Source organism: Orycteropus afer, unplaced genomic scaffold, assembly GCF_000298275.1.
Source record: "Orycteropus afer afer isolate SDZICR_OR568_19922 unplaced genomic scaffold, OryAfe1.0 scaffold00194, whole genome shotgun sequence".
Lineage (NCBI taxonomy): Eukaryota > Metazoa > Chordata > Mammalia > Tubulidentata > Orycteropodidae > Orycteropus > Orycteropus afer.
Window position 1 is genome coordinate 2,067,826 of NW_006921781.1, and position 17,511 is coordinate 2,085,336.

Below are 17,511 nucleotides of genomic sequence, written 5' to 3' on the forward strand. Positions count from 1 at the left end.
CATCATGAATAATCTAGTTTAATACAAGTTATAAATAAATTTGTTCTTTCTTCTCAAAAAACAAACTTTACAAGAATTATTGGTTTAAAAAATTTAGGTAGAGAAATTAAGGATCCAGTCATTTAACCCTGTTAAGAGATGGTGCTCAAGTCTTCAAGTACCAAGGCTGGCACAGGAGCCCCCTGCGTTGTTCCACTGGTATGCTGGGAAAGAGTTTTCTCAATCACTCTTTTCTTCTCCCTGATAATGTCTGTATTCTGGCTTCAGCTCCCATGTGTTTTTGTGGGTCCCTTTTACATTCTGAATACCAATTTCTCTTAAGATTTCCTTCAGGTACATCTGTAAAACAAAAAAACAAAATAAAACCCCTAAAGGCAGGAAATACAATTTAAAATAAAACTGACATGCCAAAGTACAATTTACAAGTGATGAAAATTATGATCCGAAAAGCTCAACAAGATTTCTCTGTAACAACATTCAATAAACTACCTTTTGATTCTATACATACAGTATGTATGAGTAAATATGTGATAATTTGCATTAAAAAGGTTGAAGTTTTAGATGTCAGCAATTTTAGAGCTCAAAAAAAAAGTCTAGATGACAATACACTAAAAAATTACTGGCACTCAACACTGATAAGTATGATACAGCATAGCAAGTGTATTCTGTCCTTGATATGAATGGCACTCAAGGACTCAGCTCACAATCACACAGGGTTATTCTGATTTTAGGAGCAGTAGCAAATTGTTATGGATTGACTTGTGTGCCCCAAAATTATGTGTTGTAAATTCTAACCCCTCTACCTGTGGATAAGGAGCCCCAGTGTGCAATGGTTAAGCAGTTGGCTGCTAGCAAAAAGGTCGGTCAGGAGTTTGAACCTACCAGTGGCTCTGCAGGAGAAAAGACCTGGTGATCTGCTCCCATAAAGATTATAGCCTGGGACACCCTAAGGGGCAGTTCTGCTCTGTCCTATAGGGTCTCTATGAATTGGAATTGACTTGACAACACACAACAACATACCTGTGGATATAATTCCCTTGGGGGGGGGAGGTTTTCTTTGATATGTTAACAAGGCCGTATCAGTGTAAGGTGTGTCTAAAGCCAATCATTTTTGATATTTTTTATAAAAAATGCAGATTAGGCACAGAAGCAAGAAAACACAGAAGGAAGAGACAGATGCCAGGTCACAGGAAGATCCTCAAGAATGAGGAGCAGAAGGTGAAGAGACCAAGACCTTTTTCCTTGAATGGGGAACTTTTAGCTTCTTTAACTGTGAGAAAATAAATTTCTCCTTGTTAAAGCCCCCTGTGGTATTTTTGTTCTAGCAGCACTAATAAATGAAGACATATACACATATATAGATATATATATTTGTGAATCTATATTCTGTGAAACAAGCAAAGAGCAGGTATCCAGAATGCTCAGTTCCAAGGTGGGCTCTCAAACTTGCTATCGGGCCACTTCCTATTCCTGTGTAATGAGGGACATTATTATCTGTGCTGGCCATGCTTACCAAGATGGAATGAGAGGTAACAAACAGTAACAAGGCATGCTAACAGTCATGAAGCAGGGCTTCAGCTTTTTGTGCTTTGCTCTTCCAAGGGAAAGGGGTGAGCAGTGACGTGGGGCAGACTCTGTACTGTGGTATTGTAGGTCCTCAAAAATTCAATAGATAGCTACCTAATGATTGCTATATCCACAGAAATGATGGCTACCTAATATAAAACTCCACCATTGTGTACCAATACCCAAGCCAAAAAGCATTCTACTATCAGCTAATTAATATAAATTACAGTCCTTCCTTCTTAGAGAGGAAAGTTAATTATTGAAAAGTGATTTTCCTGCTGCAGAAAGAACCAATCCAACATTTTTGGTGTGTGTGCTTCAATTCAAAGACTGGTTACAGTAATAGAGTGACTCATCCAAGCAAAATATTCCTAAGATCGATTTAAAATGTGCCCCTCAATCCTAAGAGGCAGTAGATGTAAGAAAACCTAAACAAATAAAAAATAGTATATGTTTTAATGCAAGTCAAAAGTAATGCCTGACATATTTCAGTAGGTTATCTGAATTTGAGGTATACACCACATGACTTTTGTTAGTTTTTGACTGAGGTGTGGGAGGAATGGTATATACTCTTGAGTCAAGAACTTACTTTTCCTCAAAATAGGGGTTCAGGGATGAGGCTATGTTTCTACGACTCCTCTGGTCCCAAGTTTGTCTATATATTGTCTGAGTTGACATGAAGGACAGGGGAAGTACTGGGAGGTTTTTTTTTTTTTTTAATTGTAGTGAAAACATATACCCTAAAAACTGGTGGTAGGGACCTTTGATGAGTGATGTCAAAAGGGGAAAGAGGAGGAGTTGCATCAAGGGAATAGCATTGGTAACACCACTTAACATCGTTCTTTAAAATTAGAATTTCTGGTATTTACTAAAAAGTACAGTTTTATTCTGATATGGAAAAACTTAATACAGAAAAAAAGAAATGATTAACTGAGTCACAAACTATAGCTGAAGCAGAACCAGGCAATGAGCCAGTATCTGCCCACTGATGATGGCAGTGAACAGTGTGCTTCATGCAGATACCAATTCACCTGGCCCTCAGCTTTACTGCTTACAGAACAAAGGGCATGGAATGCACCAGTGATTCTTTATGCAGGAGCCTGGGAGTACTGGAATCCGGGAGCCTGGGAGTATGTGTGTGTGTATGCAATGAACGTGGCCTAAAGTCTTTGACATTGAAATTTCACAAACTTTCAATAAAGACATACTATTTTTTGTATTTATTGAAATCAAGAAAATAATTAAGATGCTCTTGCCTAAATAATATTTCAGGTAGTGCCCTTCTCAAGTGTGACACTAGAATTACCTGCATAAGAACCTCACAGGAAGCTTGTTAAAGGAGCCCCACATGAGGCCCTGTGAATCAAAACCTCCTAGGCCATGCCCAGGAAGGTGCATTTTTAACAAGCCCCTAGTGATTCTGATTTAACTACACTAATGCTCCACAGGGAGCTCTGGTGCCATAGTGCCTAAGGCACTTGACTGCTAACTAGAAGGCTGGTGGTTCATACCCACCAGCCACTCCTTGGAAGGAAGGTTGGGCAATCTACTTCCATAGTGATACTGCCTCGGAAACCCAAGGAGGGGTTGCCATGAGTTGGATCTGACTTGATGCTGTGAGTGTGTTTTTTTGTTAATGCCCCACAACAACTGCTCTAAGGACTCTCCCAGCTCTAAGATCCCGGGATTTTTCAGTCCTTGGTGCATTACTCAGTTCTCTAAGCCTCGCCTTTCCTGGATATATGCACTACCAACACAATTTATACCACCATAACTTGGTACAATGCTCTGTGGTTTGTAACATCCTTTCAATTAGAGGTAGGATTGCATCTAGAAACACAGTCGCTGATTAGCCCTAGAACTACATACTGGTTCCTCAGCAGGCCTTGAGTGGCTGAGTGAGAGCACTCAGCTGCTTTCTCATCCCAGCAGCCAGGCCCCAGCAGGTGGCAGCAATGAACCAAAGGCGCTCTGGTCATGCAGGAGCCGCCCAGCCTCCCACACCTTTGTAGCTGGCCTCACTGAAGGACCTGTGTGAGTGAGTAAGCATGAAGCCTGAAGCAGCCAGGTAATACGCACGTCTGCCACCTGCGACTTCAAATTACATTTTAAAAAAACGGGGTACTCTTCATAGAAAACTACTTTCTAATTAAATGGGATTCACAGATGGAAAATAATAGGTTGCCCACAAATGATTTTCGGTATAAGTCCCAAGAATGCCATCTTTGTAAAATCCCAAAGAATGGCTTATTGTGCCATTGGCTAAGACCTCGTGCACAATCATACAGCTGTCCACGCACAGCAAGGGGGGGGTCTAATCACAAACAGAACAATCGCTCACAGCTTTTGGGTCACCCCAAAGAGGCTCTCTTGACTTTAAGTCCAGTGTGCCCATTTATAATGTAAGTGCAGAAAATGGGAAGCCTAAAAAGGCTTAAACACAAAATATTTAGTTTTTAAGTATACAAATTCAATTGCTTTCCTGTATGCTCCACCCCTGTTCTGGTGATACAGTATAACAGAGTAATTGAGTATTTTTCATATATGAAGATGTCACCTTCCCTACCTCCAACATGTTAAGAATGGAATGAGATCTTCCCAGCTTCTCAATTTGTGACGTAACAAGTTGGAATGAGGGTCACAATACCTAGCCATGGTACAGATTTTTTTTGGGGGGGGGCAGGGGGAGGGATGGGGTGTGTGTAGAGGAGGCAAGTGTCCTGGATTTTTATAATGTTACAAACTGCAACCTAAAATGAAATGAATTATTCTAACCAAATGAATTAGCTTGGAAAGGGAGTGGGCACAAAGCATTATCACAGAAAGTAGTGGTAATGCTAGGGAAGAACAAGATCAGAAAATCATTGAAGGGAAGAAGACACAGGTAGAGAATAGTCAGATCATGTCACTCCTCTGCTTAAAAATTTTCAGTGACATTCCCACTGGCTTCTGCGTTCAACAGTTCCAAACTATTTCACAGGTAAACCATTCAACTCTGGTATTCCCTTTCGCCTTATCTTTCCATACTCCCTCTTATACATACTTGCTATTTCTGGATCTGCATGATTCCAGTTCTTTCTGCATGCTGTTCCCTTTCCATTAATGCTTGTCCCCTTTCTTTAAATCTGAACTCCTCATCCTTTTTTTTTTTTAATAAAAATTTTTTACTGTGATTTGGGTGAAAGTTTACAAAGCAAATTCACTTTCCATACAGCAGTTCATACACATTTGTTTCCCGCCATTGACTGCAATCCCCACAATGTAACAGCTCTCTTCCCACTTCCTGCCTGTAGTTACCTCTTGCCCGTGTCCTTCTTTCCTATGTATTCCTGCCTCCTGAGTTGTCTCCCTGTGCAAAAACTGCCCTTCTGTTCTCTCATGATTGATCATTCTAAGGAGTACATCTACCTGGTGTTAATGTTCACCCTATATGCCTGTCTAGTGTTTGGCTGGAAGCCACGGGGGTGAATTCAATTCCAGGCCTGAAGGGTAACTAGGGGCCATAGTCTTGGGGGTCTCACTAGCTCAATCAGACCAGTAAACCTGGTCTTTTTTATGATTTTGAGTTTAGTTCCACATTGTTCTCCTATTCTATCCAGGATCTTCTGTCCTGATCCCTTTCTGAGCAGTTGACAAGTGGTAGCCAGGCACCATCTAGTTCTCATCTCATGGTTATATAGGCTGAGGTTTACATGGTCCACTAGTCCCTCAGACTAATTGTTTCTATGTGTCTTTGGTTTTCCTCATTATTCTTTGCTCTGGACGACAAGAGACCAATTACTGCGTCTAGATGCCCGCTTGCAAGCTTTTAAGATCCCAGTCATTACTCACCAAAGTAGGATGTAGAACAAAGTTTATGTGTAGTATGTTATGCCAATTGAGCTTGATGTCTCCTACGGTTACAAGCCCACTGGTCCAACTACTCATTCCATCAGGGTGGTTGGCTGTGCCTAAGAAGTTACCATAACTTTGCCCCCTGTTAGTTTTATTTATATGAACTTTAAAAAAATTTTTTTTTTATTGTGATTTGGGTAAAAGTTTACAGAGAAAATTCATTTTCCAGATAGCAGTTCACATACACTTTGTCCATGACACTGACTGCAATTTCCCACAATGCAACAGCTCTTTTCCCACTTCCTCCCCATAGTTACCTCTTCCCTGTGTCCTGTGTCATTTTCCTCTATGCACTCTGGCCCCCTGAGCTGTCTCCTTGTGCTCACACAGCCCTTCTATTATCCCACGACTGATCTCTCCAAGGAGTGTCTCTACCTGATGTAAATGTTCAGCTCATATGCTTGTCTTTTATTTGGCTGGAAGCCACAGGAGCAGGTTCAATTCCAGACCTGAAGGGCAGCTAGGGGCCACAGTTTCAGGGGTTTCACCAGGCTCCACCAGACCAGCAAACCTGGTCTTTTTTTTTTTTTAAATGATTTTGAGTTTTGTTCCACATTGTTCTTCCACGCTATCCAGGATCTCCTATGGAGATTCCCCTCTGAGTGGTTGATGGTGGTAGCTGGGCACCATCTAACTCTTCTGATCTCAGTCATACAGGCTAAGGACCTCATGGTGTACCATTCCTTTGGACTAATTGTTTCCATGAATCTTTGTTTTTCTTCATTGTTCTTTGCTCTGGATGAGGAGAGACCCACTGTTGCATCTAGATGACCACTTGCAAACTTTTAAGATCCCAGATGCTACTCACCAAACTAGGATGTGGAACAATGTTTTTGTGTAGTATGTTATGCCAATTGAGCTCAAAGTCCCCTGTGACCATGGTCCCGAGCCCACAGGTCCAGCTACTCACTCCCTCCTGGTAGCTGGCTAGGCCAAGAAGTGATTACAACCTTGTTCCTTGTCAGCTCTACTATATATCTGGACATTCTTACAGAACATACAAATACACTTGTGGAAACACTGTCTGCCAACCCTATACATGGTCATGAGCACAGTCCCCTGCTGCCTAGACATACCTGATCATTCAGCTTGTCCACCCATCTGTCCACCTGATCAATGTTTGCCATCACTGACAATGCAGTACTGTACATACAAAAGGGTTCATTTTTGTTGTCTGTGTCTGTACCTGCCATGCACCTCTCTCTGTCTCCCTCGTTCTCAATGCCACTGTGTTGAATACTCACATTTGGTACATTGCCCTTCCCTTCACCCAAATTAGTACCTGTCTCTACCTATCTAGCAGTGTTCTCTCCCCTCCCTTCTCACCCCTGGTAACCAACAAAGAAAGTTTCCTTCCACATATGAACCTTTCCTTGACTTTTTATAACAGACTAATCTAATACATATTTATTCTTCTGTGATTGACTTATGTCACTCAGTATAATGTCCCCCAAGTTCATCCACATTATGCAGTGTTTTGCAGATTCTATGTTATTCTTTAGTGTTGCACAGTATTTCATTGTGTGTATATACCATAGTTTGGTTGTCCATTCTTCTGTTGATGGGCACTTAGGTTGTTTTCATCTCTTTGCTATTGTGAATAGTGCTGTGATGAACATGGATGTATATATATCTGTTCGTGTCCTGGCTCTCAGTTCTTTAGGATATGTACCTAGTAATGGGATTCCTTGCTAGATCAAATGGTATTCCTGTTTCCAACTTTTTAAGGAATTGGCATACCAATTTCTGGGTTCTCAATTATGTTGCACTGGTCTGTGTGTCTGCTGTTGTACCAATACCAGGCTGTTTTGACTACTGTGGCTGAAGAGTAGGTTTTGAGATCTGGGAGTGTGAGACTTCTTACTTTGTTTTTCTTCTTCAGTGGTGCTTGCTTATCTGAGGTCTCTTTCCTTTCCATATAAAGTTAGTGACTGGTTTTTCCATATCCTTAAAGAATACTGATGGTATCTGGACAAGGATTGCACTGAAGGTAGAGATTATATTGGGTGGTAATGACATTTTCATAATATTCAACCTTCCAATCCATGAACATTGTTCTTTCTTCCATTCATGTAGCTCTCTTATAATTTCCTGAAGTAGTGTTTTGTAGTATTTTTTTTTTTTTTTTCAAATAGGTCTTTGGTATCCATGGTAAGATTTATTCCCAAGTATTTTATCCTTTTCATAGCTATTGTAAATGGTACTGATTTCCTTTTCAGCAATCTCTTTGCTGGTGTAGAGGAATCCAATTGATTTTTGTATGTTGATCATGTATCCTGCCACTATGCTAAATCTTTTAATTAGTTCCAGTAGTATTCCTGTTGAGTCTCTTGGGTTTTCTATGTATAGGATCATATCATCTGCACATAGGGATAGTCTGACTTCTTCCTTACTAATCTGGATGCCTTTGATTTCCCTTTCTTGCCATATTGCCCTGGCAAGGACTTCCAATATGATGGTGAACAGAAGTGGTGACAGAGGGGATCCTTGTCTGGTTCCCATTCACAAGGGGAATGGTTTCAGTCTCCCTCCATTGAGATGAATACCTCATCCTTTAAGAGTAGGCTCAAATGTCACATTCTCACAGCAACTTTCCCTAACAGCCCCACCCCTTAGATTTATATTTCACACTGCTCATACTTCAAGATTTGTTGTTGTTGTTGTTTGCCGTCGAATCGGCCCCAACTCATAGCAACCCCTCCTTGGGTTTCCGAGGCAGTATCACTATGGAAGTAGGATTGCCCAACCTTCCTTCCAAGGAGTGGCTGGTGGGTTTGAACCACCAGCCTTCTGGTGAGCAGTCAAGTGCCTTAGGCACTATGCTTCCAGAGCTCCTATACTTCAAAGATAGTCCTCAGTATTTGTATTGCTCTTCCCTTCACCCAAATCAATACTTGTCTCTTACCTTCCTAGCAATTTTCCCTCTCTTCCCCTCCATGGTAACCATCCTTATATTATTATTTTCATATTATAATTCTTTGATTTACATGTTTATCTCTCCTATTAAACTATGTGTTGCTGAAAGACAGACACAGACATCTCATTCACTTTTGTAATACCAGAACTATTACAGTGCCTGGCTGGCATATCACAGAGTTTCAATATGCTTAGGCTGAAGGAATGAAGAGGATGAGGTTAAGAGCACACTGGGGCCAGTTCAACAACAAAAAGACAAAGAGCCAAAAATAGGCAAAGGCTTTGAACAGACATTTCTCTAAAAAGGAAGATATGCAAATGGACAATAAGCATATGAAAAAACACTCAGTATCATTAGTCATTAGGGAAATGCAAATCAAAATTGTAATGAAATACAACTTTATATCCACTAGGATGACTACTATCAAATAATAAGAATATAATAAGAGTTGGTGAGGATGAAGAGAAATTGGAACCCTTGTCCACAGTTGGTGGGAATGTAAAATGGTGCAGTTGCCATGGAAAACAGTTTGGTGGTTCCTCAAACAGCAAAACATAGAACTTCCATATGGCCCTGCGATTCCAATCCTGGGTATATACCCAAAAGATGTGACTGAAAGACTCAAACAGATACTTGTACACCAATGTCCACTGCAGCACTATTCACAATAGCCAAAAGGTGGAAACAACGCAAATGTCCACTAACAGATGAAAGGATAAATGGAATGTAATATACACACACTGAAATATTTTTCAGTCATAAAAAAGAATGAAGTGCTGATACATGCTACAACATGGACGAACCTGAAAACACTGCTAAGTGAAATAACTAGACACAAAAGACCACATACTGTATGATTCCACTTATGTGACATAGCTAGAACAGACAAATGTATAGAGCAGAAAGTAGATTAAGTGCTTACCATGGGCTGGCGGGGGGAGAGAATATGGGAAGTAATAGCTGAATGGGTACAGATGTTCTGTTTGGGGTGATGAAAAGTTGTGGAAACAGTGGTGATTGATGGCTGTATAACACAGTGATTATGATAAATGTCAGTGGGTTACATGCTTAACAACGGTCAAAATGGCAAATTGTAGGTTGTCCATATTTTACCACATGCACGCATGCACACACACAGACACGCTCAAAGCAGACAAGGGGCTATGAGGACTGAAGGACGGGTGGTGCTGAGGGGAAACCTAGTACAAGGTCCACAAAGCTACATTTTGCTCATTCCAGTTCTTTCATTGTTAGAACTCAGGCTGTGACTAGCTTACAGGGCAATGCCCTAGTTTGAAAAGTGAAGTTTTACCAACTAACTTGCAATACCTGAATTTGAATGACTATTGCTAAAACATTGCTGGAGACAAAACCAACTGAGGAGATTATTTAGGTTCTAATAAGACTGAAGATTAATTGTTAATCTTGTTCTCATTTTAAAAATTTATTAAGTAAGTTATATTTTTATTATAGCACTTACTGTGTGCCAGGAAAGTAGATTAAAAGATTAAAGTCAGCCTTCATCCTCATAGAGTTCATAGTTTAAGATTAGGTGTGTGGGGGAGAGACAAAGGCAATTATAAGTAGAAGCAAAGTAACAGAGACATGATGTACCAGGTGTTATGGGAGCACAGAGAAGAGGCACCTAAGCCAGCCTGAGTCAAGATGTTAGGTTCTTTGAGGATGTATATTTGATCATCTGAACTGAACACCAACTCTGTGCAGAAGGCAAGAGAAACCAGTTCCCCTCCTTTCAAACATTGAGTGACTTTCCAATTAAATTTTTTGCCTGGCCACTTCTATTTTACACAAAGAATACAAGACCTGCTTAGGTCACCTTTATGTCACATAGGATTGGGGAGATTTGTCCTCACAGACTATGTGCAGCCTGGTAGCATAAGATCTGAAATGAAAAACTGGCTCAGTCCAGCAGGTCTTCATCAAAGGGATGTGTGGGAGAGTATTTACAGCAAGTCTGAATGCAGAGAAAAAAAATGGATAGAATATCACAGCTTTCTTGGAAGGAAAAACACAAAGAACATACCAGAACAAAGAGGCCTAATGACTACAATGCTGGGTCAATGTTGAACTAGAAAAGATCCGTATTTTTACCGATTTCCAAAGGAAGATGATCTAACAGAATGCAGAAATTGTTAAACAGTGTCATAATATCAAATGCAAGTAATTTGTAGGTCAAGATAAAATTGTGGTGGCCCAAGAGACAAAAATTCATAGATCAACTTCTTAGTTTTCTCTGAAGAAACTGACAAGTGAGACAAACCTATGTAAAACCACAAAGCACAGAAGCCTACTATTCTAGTCTTTAATTTTCTCCTTCCTTCCTTCCCTCCTCCTCCCTACCACTCCTCAGTAATCTTTTCCTCTACATACTTGACAACCAAATGGAAGACTTATCTGCAAGGGCATTTCAGTGATAAGCACTGCTTACACAGTCAGTCACCACATCTGAATTCCTAGACACTGATCAAAAACATACCTTTGACAAAGAGTTGATCACCAAGTACTAACGCTTTAGGCAAACCAATATCACTGTACTAGGCTTCTAATAAAAAAATCTTCCCAGAAAAGTTAGACTGAATATGCAGTATGCAGGTCTGTACCAAAGACGGCCCTAATAAGGAACACAGCCACAAAAGGGAAATGGTACTGCGTGCTTTTTATGAAGTGATCCCATGGCAAAAAGGGGATTGTTGGTCCTGTGATAATTTTAAAGTATCACTTCATCTTTATATGATTTTTGTGACCGTGACTCCTTTAAGCAAGGTCAATAGAACAAGGTCAGCAGAACTAACGAAGACGTTTAGAGGTTTGGTGGCACAAAATTCTTTCATTAAAAAATAAATAAGCTACACATTAGGCATAAGCTGTGAACAAAAGCAACAGATGTTTTCACTTCTCAAGACAGAGAAAACTGTGAACAAGAGAGAAAGGTGTTGCTGGGGCTGCTCTGGAACATGGGACATCTTCCTATTTCCCTTCTTCATTCTTCTAGTTATACCTCCACTTCCTCAGTGGATTCCACCTCTGTCTTCTTCTCAGGGCCACAATGACTGACTGCATCCCTCCATTCTTTCCAAGGTACAATTCCAAGAAGCCGACAGATGGCTACTGAAATGGTCAAAGCAGACCTCTCCCCCTACCCCTTGGCCCTACATTACCACTTGACCCAAATTCCAAATAACCTGTTTATCACTGTATTAATATTTGTGTGCTGGTAAGTTATCTGTGCTTTCACCAAGAGTCACCTGACATCAGCAATGATATCCTTCATTCTACACCCTCTTCTGAATCCAGCTTGAACTTCTGGCAGTTCCCTGCTACAACCATTTTTGAATTATCTCCAGCAAAACTTTACTTATATTTGATATTAATGACACTTTGACAATTTCTGCATTCTGTTAGATCATCTTTGGAAATGGGTAAAAATACAGATCTTTTCTAGTTCAACATACAGGTAGCTGTATGTTGAAACAGCTCAGCTAGTACTTTGTCAGCTCCTGGAGACTTGTTTTTGGCCAATGCTTTCAGTACAGCTTGGACTTCTTCAAATACCATCAGTTCTTGACCATATGCTACCTTCTGAAATGGTTGAACATTATTTTGCCCATTGTTGTTGTTATGTGCTGTTGAGTCGGACTCGACTTACAGAATTCTTCAATATTGCAATTCGAGACTTGAATTGTTTTCTTCAGTTCTTTCAGGTTGAGAAATGCCAATTATGTTTTTCTCTTTTGGTTTTCTAATACCAGGTCTTTGCACATTTCCTTATAATACTTTATTTTGTTTTCTTGAGCCACCCTTCAAAATCTTCTGTTCAGCTCTTTTACATCATCACTTCTACCTTTCGCTTTGGCTTCTCTACATTCAAGAGCAAGTTTCAAACTCCCTGATATCCCTTTTGGTCTTTCTTTCCTGTCTTTTTAATGACCCTTTGCTGTCTTCATTACAATATCCTCGATATCCACAACTTAACTGGTCTTTAGTCATTAGTGAGTGTTTAATGCATCAAATCTACTCTGGAGACGATCTCTAAATTCAGGTGGGATATACCTCAGGTCATACTTTGACTCTTGTGGAATTGTTTTAATTTTCTTCAGCTTCAACCTGAACTTGCATATGAGGAGTTAATGGTCTGTTCCATAGTTGGCCTCTGGTTTTGTTCTAACTGGTGATATTGAGTTTCTCTTTTGTCTCTTTCCACAGATGTAGCTAATTTGATTCCTGTGTATCCCACACAGGATGTCCACATATACATACAGCTGCCATTTATGCTGTTGAAAAAAGGTATTTGCAATGAATAAGTTGTTGGTCCTACAGGATCCTATCATGAGATCTCTGTCATAATTTCTATCATCAGGGCCATATTTTCCAACTACTGATCCTTCTTCTTTGTTTCCAACTTTCATGTTCTAATCCCCAGTAATTATGAATGCATCTTGATTGCATGTTTGATCAATTTCAGACTACAGAAGTTGGCAAAGCTCTTCAATTTCTTTATCTTTGGCTTCAGTGGTTGGTGTGTAAATTTGAATAATCATATTAACTGGTCTTCCTTGTAGGCCTGTGGGTATTATTCTATTGCTGACAGCATTGTACTTCAGGACAGACCTTGAAATTAGGATAGTTTTTTTTTTTTTAATTTTATTGTGCTTTGGGTCAAAGTTTACACAACAAATTCATTTTCCAAACAGCAGCTCACATACAAGTATAGTTCCTTCTTTTTGATGATGTATGCAATGTCATTGCTTTTCAATCTGTCACTCCTGGCAATAATAAACTGTATGACTGTCTGATTCAAAATGGCCAGTACTAGTCCATTTCAGCTTACTAATCCCTAGGATATCAATCTTCATATGTCCTATTTCATTTCTGATAACTTCTAGTTTTCCTAAATTCATACTTCATACATTCCAGTTCTGATTAGTAATGGCTATTTGCAGCTGTTCCTTCTCATTCTGAGTTATGCTACATCAGCAAATCAAAGTCCTGAAAGCTCTTTGTCCACAACATTAAGGTTGACTCTTTTATGAGGAAGTAGCTCTTCCCCAGTCATATTTTGAGTGCCTTCCAACTTGAGGGGCTCATCTTATGGCACTATAGCAGATAATGTTCCACTGCTACTAATAAGGTTTTCACCAGCCATTTTTTTTTTTCAGTACATCTCCAGTTCCTTTTTCCTAGTTTGTCTTAGTCTGGAAGCTCTCCTGAAACCTGTCAATCACGGGTGATCATGCTGATTATTTGAAATAGTGGTAGCATAGCTCTCAGCATCACAGCAACATACAAGCTACCACAGTATGACGACAAACTGACAGACAAGTATTGTGAGACGGTCTTGCCTAAAACCAGAAAATACTAGAAAGATGTTTACCTCTGTTTTATGGACTATGCAAATGAACTTGACTATGTGAATCATAATAAATTATGGATAACATCATTGCTTGAACAGTTTCTCTTAGAAAGATCAGCACGAGGCCGGTCCCCATGAGGCAGAGGTCAAAGATATTCCAAATGTCCAAACTACCATGCCACTCCATCATTTCAGACATTAACTCCTCCTCCTCCTCCCAGTAATTTCCCCAGTCTTAGGGTTCTGTATTTCGCTGTAACGCCTCACAGAACTCACAGACACCCAAGGGTTCGTCTCACGTAGTAGTGGTTGAGGCTGGCAGGCTGGCAAGTCCCGGGTCCGTGAGTAGGTCTGGCGGATCCTCCCAACTCTCGGGGTTCGATGAACCTTAATCAGCAGATCAGATGACGGCTGCTGTCCCAAATCCAGGGGTGAGATGAGGATGATCCAAGACACAGAGCCGGAGCAAGGGGAGAGGGAATCTTCCCAGGAGATTGTAGGTAGACCCTCAGGGAAGCTAAGGGTGGTGATTTGAATTATACCCTCCAGCAAGGCAGGACTCAAGATACATTCCAACTGTGTTGCCCCAACAGAATTAACCTAAATCCCATCACAGAGTCGATTGCCAGTCATTATAGGGAATGACTACTATCAGCTGCCTAGCCAAGTTGATACCTGACATTAACTACCACACCACCCCAAATAGGCATGGATAATGCAATTTACAAAACATCACAGAATGGAGGAAAATGGCTAGAAGGGCCACATCAAGCAATTCACTGCAATTGTGAAGAACTGGAATTTCAGAAAAGTTAATTGTGCTCATATAGAACCTATAGACAGACAATCATTTGAACAGAAAAAGGGGATACTGTGTGGCTCAAAATCAGGAGTGGAGGCGGGTCAGGGTTGTATCATTTCACTATACTTATTTAATCAGTATGCTGAGCAAATAATCTGAGAAGCTGGACTAGATAAAGAAAAACATGGTATTAGGATCAGGGGAAGATTCATTAACCACCTGTGATACACAGATGACACAACTTTGCTTGCTGAAAGTGAAAAGGACTTGAAGAGCAAAGTCTTCACTATGGATTACAACTCAACAAAAATCCTCATAACTGGACCAATAAGCAACATCGTGATAAACAGAGAAAACATTAAAATTGTCAAGGGTTTCCTTTTACTTGGATGCACAATCAATGCCTATGGAAGCAGAAGTCAAGAAATGAAATTATACATTGCAATGGGGAAATCTGCTACAAAAGACCTTTTTAAAGTGTCCAAAAGCAAAGATGTCACTTTAAGGACTAAGATGCACCTGATCCTAAGCCATGGTATTTTCAATTGCCTCATGACAATGCTGGACAATGAATAAGGAAGACTAAAGAAGAACTGAGTCAGGAGCTCTGGTAGCATAGTGCCTAAGGCACTTGACTGCTAACCAGAAGGCTGGCAGTTCAAACCCACCAGCCACTCCTCCGAAGGAAGGTTGGGCAATCTACTTCCGTAGAGATACTGCCTCAGAAACCCAAGGAGGACTCGCTATGAGTCAGGTCTGACTCGATGGCACATAACAACAACAACAACAAAGAAGAACTGATGACTCTGAATCATGGTGTTGGCAAAGAATGTTGAATATACCATGGACTGCCTGAAGAATGAACAAATCTATCTGGGAAGAGGTACAATGGAATGTTCGTTAGAAGCAAAGATGGGAGAGATTTGTACTTTCTTTGGGATAAAACTTGTAATTATTTGTTTGATGATATGCTTTTTAAAGTATATTAATTTATTTGTATACTGGACACAATTAAACCTTGGAATACTGTCAGGTATTCTAAGGTTGGAATACATGGGAAACAAATATATAGTTAAATTTTGGAACACTTAATGTACAAAGATGAAATCCTCTGAAGATTTCTTTTGAAATTTACGTATGTATTCTTGAGTTTGAAGGAGCTCTGGTAGCATAGTGCCTAAGGCACTTGACTGCTAACCAGAAGGCTGGCGGTTCAAACCCACCAGCCACTCCTTGGAAAGAAGGGTGGGTAATCTACTTCCATAGTGATACCGCCTTGGAAATGTAGATTGGCATAGTTATTACTAATCTACTTGATAATACTGTTGGAAATTAAATTGTAAGCTAGGAGACTGTGTAGGTTTATTTTACTAATACAGAGTTTTCAGTAAATTAGCTAATATTTCCAATGGAGAAGCATTATTCACCCTTAAAATATTTAGAAGGAGGGTAAAATTTCACTTTAGGGCAATGTAAATAAAGTTTTTGGTGCTGTTCAGGGCTGAAAAAAAAAGAACTGATGATAGTCTGGCAGTTCATCAAAAGGTTAAACATAGCCATTGCCATTGAGTCAATTTGGGCTCACGGTGATCCCTCGTGTTTCAGTGTGGACCTGCACTTTGTAGGGTTTTCTTTTTTTAAAGACTGAATTTGTGTGTGTGTGAGAAGATATATGTAACAAAACATACACCAATTCAACAATTTTCACATGTCTGATCTAATGACATTGGTTACATTATTCACTTATGCCACCTTTTCCAATATTCTTTTCCCAAATTATTTCACTAGTGTTAACACAAACTCAGTGCCCTAAGCATTTGGCTAACATTTCAAGTGGCCACTCTTCAGAAGGAAGGTTGGGCATTCCTACTTCCGTAGTGATACTGCCTCAGAAATCCAAGGAGGGGTCACTATGAGTCGGGGCCGACTCGATGGTAAATAACAACAACAACAACTATCAATTGGATCCCACATAGATAGTTCTTTGAAAGAGCACAGTGCTCAAGGCAAACATTATTAATTAAGCTAAACTACTGTTTGGTTTAAAGATGATACCAGGGAATAGTTTCAGTTTAAAGATTTACTCAGGGCAACAGTTTAGGGGATCATATAACTTCAATGGCCCCTTCACCATCTGGATTCCATGAGCATTTTAAATCCTATTCTACATTTCCACCTCTTTTGATCAGTATTCTTCTATATAAGCTTTTATCAAAACATCATGTAATAGTAGTTGGGCACTATCCAGTTCTATCTGGTCTTATGGAGAAGGCAGCAGTTGTTCACGGAGGCAATTAGATACAGATTTCAGTACTCCTCCAATTACTAACTTTCCTTCCTCTGCTGCTCAAGATAGAGACCACTTATATATCCATAGGGTTTTCAATGGCTGAAATCCAATGGAAGGAGACTGCCAGGCCTTTCTTCCATGGCACTGCTGGGTGGATTCAAAATGCTAACCTTTTGGTTGGTAGTAAAGTACAAACTGTGTGCACTACTCAGGGACCTAGAATTACCATATTGATGGAAATTTCCACCAATTTCACTCTAAAGTGAAATGAAAACATACATTTACACAAAAACTTGTACATGAATGTTCACAGCTTAATTCTTAGTAAATAGTAGAAACAATACAAATGTCAATCAACTGATGACTTGATAAATAAAATGTGGTATACAATGGAATACCATTTGACAATAAAAATTAATGAACTATTCATATATACTATAACACTGATGAAATTGGAAAACATTGTGCCTAAGTGACAGAAGTCAGTCACAAAAGATCACATATTATTAATTCTATAAAAGAGTCAGCCCAGGCTTATAGGTGAGGAGAGACAATTCAGGGACGCCCGAAGTAGCAAGCGGGAAGATCAGGAGAAAGGGGTTTAAAAGCCAGGAAGCCAGAGAGAAGAGCAGTCAGCCGAAGGGATTAGGTGAGGAGAGGCAACTCAGGCC

General features: G+C 40.0%; 1 protein-coding gene across 1 annotated transcript in view; it reads right to left on the minus strand.

The window, feature by feature from the left end:
* Positions 1-219: 219 nt before the first annotated feature.
* GTF2F2 (general transcription factor IIF subunit 2) overlaps positions 220-17,511 on the minus strand; it is a 265,374-nt gene continuing 248,082 nt past the window's right edge. The window contains exon 7 of the mRNA XM_007947821.2: positions 220-339. Within this exon, the coding sequence (XP_007946012.1) occupies positions 220-339 (120 nt within the window). The remainder of the gene's footprint in view (positions 340-17,511) is intronic.